Below are 10,092 nucleotides of genomic sequence, written 5' to 3'. Positions count from 1 at the left end.
TACAACACGTCGGTGAGGTAAGGGTTAGATTTAGGCATAGAACCATGCCCACCTGGGCAAAACACCAAAGAAAGAGGGAGTGTGTAGCAGCCAGCTCAGATTACAGCAGTAAAACTCAAAGCTCATTAGCTAACCTCTCTCGCGTGACCTCCTCGTCTCTGAAGCCTGCTACAGTCCATATACATGTGAGGGAGATGGCTCCATGCCAGTGGTGGAAAGTAACTAAGTACCTTTACTTAAGTACTGTACTCAGGTACAATTTTGAGGTACTTTTTACTTCTACTTCACTACATCTCAGAGGCAAATATTGTATTCTTTTTACTACGCTACAATTATTTGACAACTTTAGTTGTCAAATAATGTTTACTTATATTTGAGGGAGATGCCAGCCAAAAAGGATAACACGAGAGCTATGTTATAGCTAGATTAGCTGTATTGGCATGTGCCACAATGTAAATAGTAGCCTACGTTGATTTCTCTAGTTGTATACCGTGTTTAAGTGTCTTAAAAAAAAAGCACAAATAAATATACACTATATGGTGAATAAACATGATTCAGACTGGAATGGAAACGGATATGCATTTTGAGAATGTGACAAAGAATCTTTCACGGCATACAAAATGTAGTCGAGGCTGTTCATGATACATAATCCAAGTCATGCAGTTCAGATTGCTTTCCTATGATGGCATCATTGGTATGAAAATACGAATTATTTTGAAACTTACATGTGACATGTTCGATGTGGTCTTGTGTATCTTTATTACAAATGAAAACCATGATGTCAAGATTGAACTTGAGAAGTGAGAACATGATGAATCATCGTTTATAGCATGTTAAATTTAGCAAAGGAAGCTCCCTGTGCTGTAGCCAAACACTAATTTGAGCTATTAGGCCATCTGTTCTCCAAACACTTCATCTGGACATGTTAGTCCAGTAAAAGCAAGGACAAGAAGAGCAAGGAAGGAAGCATTTCCCAGTACAATATGATTTCTGAATTAAGACAGTGGAGAGAATAAAAGTAATTCAGTTAATCAAATAATAATTAGGGTGTATCTGAATGTTTACATTGAGTACTGTGATTGTACTGTTGTTCCTGTCCATGTGCCTCTATTCCACCTCCTGGCTCCTTCACAGGCCCAGAAAACGACACATTTTCGTCCAGTCCGGTAGGCTGGGCCAGTTTGCTTTGAGCCAAAGGCTCTGGTTACCAGAGTAAGTAGCTATACGAGAGTGGAAAATCATCAATCTGTGCACTTTAGAAAAAATGAAAAACTGTGTTTGTAAACCATTTTGAGTCCAAACAAGCAGCTAAAGTTATTGCTTATCTTGAAAGTAGCTTTTAATGGAACTAAAGTCTATGCTTGTGAATGTTAACAGTTATTATAAGCGGCTTTGGAAACAATGTTTCAAATATGGAGATAAGAGATTTCTGCCCGACAGCAACGATATGTTACTACACATGTTACAATTAGCGAACATTGCTGATATGCAAGCTCACCTGTGTTTTGCATTGAGATATGTTTTCACAACATTTTTTTCTTTTGTGAAAATGTTCCCCTATGACATGCTCAACATAGGGACCGCAGGTAGAAAGTGCTTAGTGTGCCTCTATTGTGTCACTGATTAAAAATAAATAAAAAATCACATTAGTTTTGGTTGATAGTGTAAAAATTTACACACATAAAATATGCTGTAGAGATTGCCTATTCCTTACTAGATACTGTTCCTCAGTAAGGTTTGAGATCAATTGTGGATACCACTTAATACTATCCTCTGATAGTTATGGATACAGACACACTGTTTATTGTGTTTTCATCCTGACACATTTTGTATTGTAACCAAGAAAATGGACATGTAGTTGTACTTGAACTTCTGAATTAAATGAATTACATGCTACTTGTTCTTTGTTTTCTTTGTTTTTTATTGACCAGATCGAAAACACGTTCATGTAGGGTGGTAAAATCACAGTTAAGTTACATTCACAATGTTATTTACAGCATTTGCAGTAGTCTACTGACTTGACTACTGAGTTGCATTAACTCTACAGTATTAAACCTTGAAGGGCTATTGGCCTGTTCACAGGCATCTATCCACGCACTGAAAACATCCACCGGCTCTGACAGATAATGTATAGGCGTTTGGTGCGCCTCTGTGCAAATACGGCATGTTATATATCCCACATTTCGAGTCCTTTCCATTTTGACATCACAGGAGTTGTAGTGGTTGCAGAACGGGCAGGTGAACATGGTGTCCAGACCCATCTGTTGTTTCTTGGGTGCTGGCTTCCTCGTGGACTTTCTGCGTCCCATTGTTGACCTGTCAACGCCGCCCTGTTCGCTCTCCGCAAGGTCTGCTGTAACGATCAGAGAAGCTGGGTTAGATGTAGTTCGTAGTTGGACTGACTTCTGAATCTATGACGTGCCCCTTATATACATGTTGTGAGAGATGCCACATCTGTACAATTATCTAGCCAGTCGCACAAGCAATGCAACTGATTAGATCTCCCCTTGTAAAGGGTATTGGAGCAACCGAGTTAGCGGACACAACTCAGACCTGTGTCTTTGATGATTTTATGATTCGGAGCTCGCAATGGAAAATGACGAACGCAGCAATAACACCCTGGTAACTAGTAACACTGATGCCTGCAGGACACTCCGTACTGCTTAGTGAGCATCCACTCTATGTATATGGGTTTGGTCTACCCATGTGGGTGTAACCTTCTGTTGATTAATCATGTGACTTGTGTATCGTCTTAGATGACACAACTCAGGCTCCAGCACCGTTCTATAACAGTGGCTACTGTCGTCGGATCTAATCAATCAACTCTCTCAACACTCTCATGTGACATGTGTAAAGTCCCCTGATTTCAACACAGTAGGTCAGAGCTTAGAATTGCATATATTTGTACTTATTATGACTAAATATCCTGAAACATTCTGAAAATAAGATACAGGAAGGCGCTAGAAGGTCACATGTGCAGGTAACATGTCAATACAAACGCCACCGTTACGTGGTAGTGAGGGAGGCTCCAGACATCGGCATCGAACCAAGAAATGGTCAGCCCACAGTCATTCCTGAACTGAAGTTCGATCGTCCCTTCATGGTTCTCATCGCTGACTCCTCTGACAACATTCTGTTCATGGGAAAGATCGTCAATCCAAACGTCTGATGAGACAAACGGTCTGCTCACAATCATTCAAACACAGATGTTGACTGTCAACGCATTAAATCCTCTCAAAACCTGTTTCTTGTGGACCCTTCATTTTATAATCCTGACATCTGTAGTGTTTATATGTGTTGTTCTTGGCTTGTTGAGTAGTTCTAAATGTAAATGTTTCGGCCAGGGATAGAATACTAGGTTCCTAATTATTCATAGTAACAGTAACTGAAGGTAATCTAATATGAATGTACTGGCAAGAAACATACTTACATGACAAATGGAAATCTTTTCCTTTTTTTGTGCATTTCTGCTTCATTTGGATAGGTCAGTGTAGAGAGACAGGCAAGGTGGGGGAGAAGGTAGGGGAGTGAAAACGTTGTGACAAAGAGCAATGGTCGAGCTGGTCTGGGAATCGAACCAGGGAATCGCTGCCCTAACTTGCTAATAAATGGTGATTTCAAATTGAACAATAAAAGGTATTTCCATGCACTTAATATAGTGGATTATTTTAGGAAAGCAATACATAAAATGGTTTGACATTTGCTTAATATTTTTTTAACATACGTTTTTGTGGTAATTTCCCCCCCAAAAAAGATTTGACAGTCCAATGGACCCTTCGCTAAGCCCCACCCACTCCACTCTGTGACTGGTGGTGCGAAGTTAGTCACACCCAGGCCTGGCAGCGCCTGGCAAACTCTGCTTCTCACCCATTGACTTGCATGTTAAATGATGGCTTTTCCCCTTAAAAATAATCGATCATTTCAGGAGCAAGAGCTTCAAAATCTCTTCTAAATCTAGTCAACAAGGCCTGCAGTAGGCTATGCACTGGACAAATGTGCATGACATTATTTCAATAAACTAAAAACATGGGAAATGTTAGAGGGAGTAATAGCCATGGATACACGACGGTCGACTGTCACGACCGTCATGGATGAACTTCAACCTGGTGTTTGCACTTTCTCCATTTATGGCCCGTACATCTACATATACGTTCGTATTTCAAATATAAAGGGCTTATCCCATGGCCACGGATGTTATATTTATGTACGGGCTCTCAGAAGTACCCGTATCATCCGTTTTGTTCAATAAAAAGCATTTTAATCTGATCGGTGGCCATTTTCTCCATTATGCTTTCAACTGAGTGACCCTATCGGTTGGTAGGTGTATTGCACTCTGATACATTATGAGAAAATGGCCACTGATCGGATTAAAATGCTTTTTATTGAACAATACAGAATATACGGGTACTTTTGAGAGCATAATTGTAACATCCGTGGCCATGAGGTAAGCACTTTATATTTGAAATCTGAACGTTTATATAGATGTACGGACTGTAAATGGAGAAAGTGCAAACACCAGGTTGAAGTTGATCCATGACTGTAACCGGAGTTTTCATGTACCGCAGGGTAAGACTGCAGTAGCAGTTAATAAATAGACGAACAAATGAATGAATATACTTTAACGTGCGGAATCCGAAACAGGCAGCGCTGTGATTCTGAATTTTGTTACGATTACGGTGATTATAGTAGCCTATTATTGACACCACCTGGGCAAGTGAGTCGTGTAACTTTCCCGACGTTAAGCTGTGTATGTGTTCAACAACACAGCCATGCAGCCTTGCAGTTTAAGTGCAGATCTCAGCTTGGGAAAAGCAGCCTTGCCCCATTGAGTTATCGTGGTATTCCTATTCTTGCTATTATGTTGCAAATGATTGTATCTGTGCGGGCGAAACAACATTGACAGCTATGGCAGGTGATGAAAGCTTGCCAGACCTATGCCAGGCTAACAACGGTTGCTAAGCTGGCATTGGACAATCGCTTTTGGGGTGGGGTTTAGCGAAGGGTCCATTGGACCTTATAGTTAATTACTCACAAAAGGTGTGTATACCATATCGTCTCTGTCGGGTGCAAACCTCTATGTCCAGAACTTTTCAGGATTGAAATTCAAAAATAGCATCTGCTATTTTCAAATAGCCAAGGAGAGGCTTAAAGTGCTCATGTGGCCTACTAGGCCACATGAGCACCTATCCTAGCAACCTATCCTAGGCTATACAAACTGGTGAAACATTGGCAAAATTGTCAAATTATATAAGAAATTTTTTAAAATAGCCGCTCTACAAGTTCACTTTGCGAGGCGTTGTGAGCTTGTAGATCTACTATTTTCAAAATATTTATCGGTGGAACCACAACTCCTACTATTCCAAGTGCTTGTCAGGGTGGGGGGGGGGGGTCCCCAGTTCCAATATAATTATTTTGGGGGGTCACGGCCTGAAAAGGTTGAGAAGCACTGCAGTAAAGCATGGGCTTCTCAAACGTTTTAATTTCGAGGACACCCTATAACTCTGAGAGTGTACAAATGGAACCAAATGGACCCGTAAGAGTCACCGACCTGTAAGGGTCCTTTTAATAATAATAATAATAATTTATTTTGGAAGCTCCTGAAGGAAAACCAGAGGGTCCCTGGACCCCACTTTGACACCCACTGCAGTAGAGTAGAGCAGGGGGTTTCAGCTGATTGTGAACCAGAGACCACCACCCTGACTAAGACACAACCTGGGTGGTGACCACTGTTGTGTTGATTGGGGAATAGGGATAGGTGTGGGCTAAGATTAACACAACATAGCCCTGGCAGGTACTTTAATATTCTATTAAACACTGGCTTCAGGTATGCCAGTGTGTGGAAATACCACTCTCACTCACATACAGTAGATAGGCCTATGTAGTAGAAGGTAAAAAACACACACACAATGTTTGTTCTCCTTTTATCAGTTGATTGAGAGTGGTTTTCTAAATCACACACAACAGATGTTTAATTTATAGCTTCTCTCTTGGCAGTCACTTGTCGTCGACAATAACTGATTGTCAAGCTAACATGTTACAACATCATGCTACAATTAATTTATTATTTTTAAAGTCCCCCCCTACAGTATATCTGGCACAAATGATTTTCCAAATTAACTCACGTACATAGGCCTATTACCCAGACATTCAAGGTTGGAACTGTTGACTTCCGGTAATGCAGAGTGAGGAGTAGACGTGTCCGTCTCTGCTCCCCCGCTATATATCTTTACCTTTTGAAAAACCCCACTACCTTCCTCAAAAAAGGTATGACTTAGCATTAAAAGAGATTACGATTCGGTTTTGACAACAAAGAATGATCACTAGAGCTTCCACCCAAGCCAAAAAAGACACTACTTTATTGGAAGCCGGCGCCGCTGCTAACGACATCAACATGGAGGCGCTGACTAAACTACTAGAAGAACACAGGACGGCTCTGTCGGCTGAATTCAAATCAAGCATCACGACGCTGGAATCAAAAATTGATCTTTTTTTTTTTTCCCTCTTTTAAATTTTTATCCCGCGATTTTGTAACCCTATTTTTTACACCCAGTGCCAATTATCTATGTAATCCTGGGCACTACCTTCCCTCTGCCAACCTAGGGAGGCCAGGGCCGAGCTCATGCCTCCTTCAATGCATGAGAGCCAACTGACCTTCTTGTCACCTGACAGGGGAGAGTTTCCCTGGTTGGACGTAGCGCGTGGAAGGAACACGTTATTCCAACCAGTTCCCTTCCCCTCCATCAGGCGCCCCGGCTGGCCAGGGGGAGGCAGTATAGTGACCAGGATTACTGCATGTTTTTGTGAGGGTACCTACCCTAGGAGACACGGGGAGAACATGCAAACTCCACACAGAAAGGCCCTTTCGCCAACCCCACCTAGGGTATGGGCACTGATGACGCGGAGGAGAGAACACGCCCCCAGCGCCCACAGCGTCCCCTGCGGGAATCGAACCCAGGACCTTCTAGCTGTGAGGCGACAGCACTACCGACTGTGCCACCGTGCCCCTATCAAAAATTGGATAAGATCAAAAATTGATCTTATCCATGCCACTATAACTGACCAAGGCCAGCGCATTGCCTTATTGGAGTCTAATGCGGACTCAGTCAACGACCGCATAGTCTCCTTGGAGGCGGCCTGCGCGGAGCTAACTGCTAGCAACGCCAAGCTTCGTTAGCCGCCGCTGGAATTGTCGCATAATCGGCCTTAAAGAATCAATCTCCACCTTTCCTCCTTTTTCTCCACCTTTCTATTCGAACTTCTGGGGGACGAGGTTCTGCCTATACCACCCGAGCTGGATTTAGCACACAGAGCGCTGAAGGCTAAGCCGGGTGCTAACGAGAAACCGAGGCATGTCATTATTCGTTTCCACAACCTCCAGATGAAGGAAACAGTCATCAGGGAGTCGCGCAAGCTAAGAGACCTGCAGTACGAGGGTGAGAGATGAACACCAGAGGTGGATGCAAGGCCACTTCCTCTGAGAAGTTGAAACCCAGTCAAGTCAAGAATACAGTATAACAAAAATTCACAATAAAAGTTATGTCATGATGCTTTACATATAGAGCAAGTAAAGACCACACTCTCTTAATTTACAGAGACCCAGCTGCATGAGCAGGCACTTGGCGTTGGCGACAAGGAAAAGCTCCCAAAAGGAAGAAACCTCGAGCAGAACCTGGAGAGAGAGAGAGTACATCAGAGATGTACAGCAAACAGTATAATAACATGCACCCTAAAAGAAACCAGGTGTTCTGGTATAGCAGAACGCATAGAGGATCTTAGGATCTTGGGCAAAATGGCTGAGGGTATTTGGGAGAAAATTATTCATATGGGGTGGAAATAACCCAGCATGTCTGTTGCCTTTCTCCTGTATATACCTCCTCTCACAATGAAATATAATGCTGGAGAGGTAGCCTACTTGGAATGAGCCACCCTCCTGCGATGGGGCAGTGCTTCTGATGAAGTGATTTCTTGTCAGTCGCCCAAGGCCTCGAGGATGGATGTGAGCTGCTGTCGTCACTGTTGAAGATAGAACCTCTGACGTCTGCAAATTAACCCACCACCAGTGTGTGGGTCCCTCGCCAGAGAATGAGCAGTAACTCAGATAGTCCTACAGCCTTTCTGCTTGGGACCGCAAAAGATGGAGTTACTAACTGATGACGGAATGACAATGCTATACATGGGACGCATTTTTGGGCACCTCTGATGAACACAGGTACCTTAAAAAGTTCCCACAGTTTGTTGTGATGTTGTGCTTCCCCTTGTTGCCTGTTGCATGCTGCTTAGAGCGTTGTCCATTTACACAAACATCACAACCCTGAGGATCAATGGAAAGGCTGGATAGCTATATGATATGTGTGGTTCCTTAACCACAACAGCTGTCTCTACACACAAAATGTCAGGGGCCATGGCCTACCTTAACACAAATACAGCACACTATGGTAGAAAAGAGTGCCGACTCTGAAAAGTTAAACACACACAACTATCAAGGTTATGGGAGAGGGAGGATGACAATAACTTGGTTGTGAGGACAGGGAGGTACAATGGGAGCTTGTTGGCTGACATCAAGGCCTGTTATTATGAGAGGTGAGGGACAATAGACTATATGGGTAAACATCACTTAACCAATTACCCCACCAATGTAATCAGGGAGAGGAGAGGAGAGGAGAGGTCCTCCTAACAGAGAGAGATGGCTGGGGGACAGGGGGGAGACAGAAACAGAGAAGCAGAGACAGAAAGGAGAGTAAACATAGAGATAGAGAGAGAAGTCCATCCTAATTACGCAGCCCATAATCAATGTTTGGAGCCTCGAACACTATACTTGTTAAAATAAAACAAATGTAGATGATCCTATACATGTCTTAAACCTATACCATGAAATGCGAAGAGACCAAAAAAACACAAAAATACTGAGAAATTACAAAAGAGAATCAATACCACCAATAATCAGCCGCTTGTTTATTATGATTGATAATAATAATAATAAACAACAACAGTATAGCGCCTTTCATAGGGAGTAGCTCAATGTGAAATAGAATATAAGATGGTATTGAACATGAAAATGGAGTTAACATACATAAATACAAGTAGCTGGTGAGTTTCAGAGCAGTGGTTACCTGGGGGTGAGAAACGACATTGTCTCGTGTTTTACTCTCTCACAATTATGTCTCTGTCTCCTTGAGACAGAACAAAGACAGTAGACAGTCTGTAATCATATGACGATTAGAGCACCGATGGGACATAAACACAGACAGAAAGTGACGGGGTAATAAGTACAAAACATGGGAAAGTTCTGCGAATCAAGCAGACTGTGACAATATGGGCTTAGAAGAAAATGGACAGAAATTGAATGAAATAACCTTTAATGACAAGGAGGGCTGACTAAGAAGGCATTCATAAACGCAGTCACAGACACAGGAGTAGTTACAGGTGGAGAGAGGGTTACACGGAGTTGCACTCACACACGTACGTGTACGCGAGCGAGCGAGCGCGCGCGCGCGCGCGCACGCACGCACGCACGCACACACACACACACACACACACACACACACACACACACACACACACACACACACACACACACACACACACACACACACACACACACACACACACACACACACACACACACACACACACACACACACACACACACACACACACACACACACACACACACACACACACACACACACACACACACACACACACACCAGTGGCGTTCCCAGGAATTACATTTTGGGGAGGCGAAATGTGTGTGTGTCCGGGCAAAAAAAACAACAACAACAATACAAAACTGGTCGCTCTACTGAATGGATACGGTGGTGATTGGCTGCCTGGGGGACACAGGGGGAGAAGACGACAGCCTCCACGCGGCCTCCCCTGCAAGTAACAAGAAATGGTGCAAGACCAGCTTGTGAAACGAATGTCGCCAACCAATCACCCAGCTGGAAGACCGAGGCGTAAGAAGCCGGGGAGACGCAGGTCCACGCCAGGACGGGCGTCCATCCCGACTGTTGAGCACCAAGGTCTTTCAGTGCTCCAACTTTCGACGTCTCGCTGGTACGACCTGGGGAGCTTCCGCCAATACGCTAAGAA

The 10,092-nt window shown here is 43.3% G+C and overlaps 1 protein-coding gene across 1 annotated transcript; it reads right to left on the bottom strand.

Annotated features, from left to right (window-relative positions):
- Positions 1-1,991: 1,991 nt before the first annotated feature.
- On the bottom strand, positions 1,992-2,650 carry LOC308079586 (transcription elongation factor 1 homolog; the record flags this gene model as incomplete). The annotated part of the gene is made up of 1 exon (XM_080421136.1): positions 1,992-2,650. The coding sequence occupies exon 1, from the start codon at positions 2,307-2,309 to the stop codon at positions 1,992-1,994; it is 318 nt and encodes a 105-aa protein (XP_080277262.1). The 5' UTR covers positions 2,310-2,650.
- Positions 2,651-10,092: the final 7,442 nt, after the last annotated feature.

The sequence above is a fragment of the Gymnoscopelus braueri genome (genome assembly GCF_963280865.1).
Source record: "Gymnoscopelus braueri genome assembly, chromosome: 23".
Taxonomy (NCBI): Eukaryota; Metazoa; Chordata; class Actinopteri; order Myctophiformes; family Myctophidae; genus Gymnoscopelus; species Gymnoscopelus braueri.
This window is presented reverse-complemented; position numbering and strand designations above follow the sequence as displayed.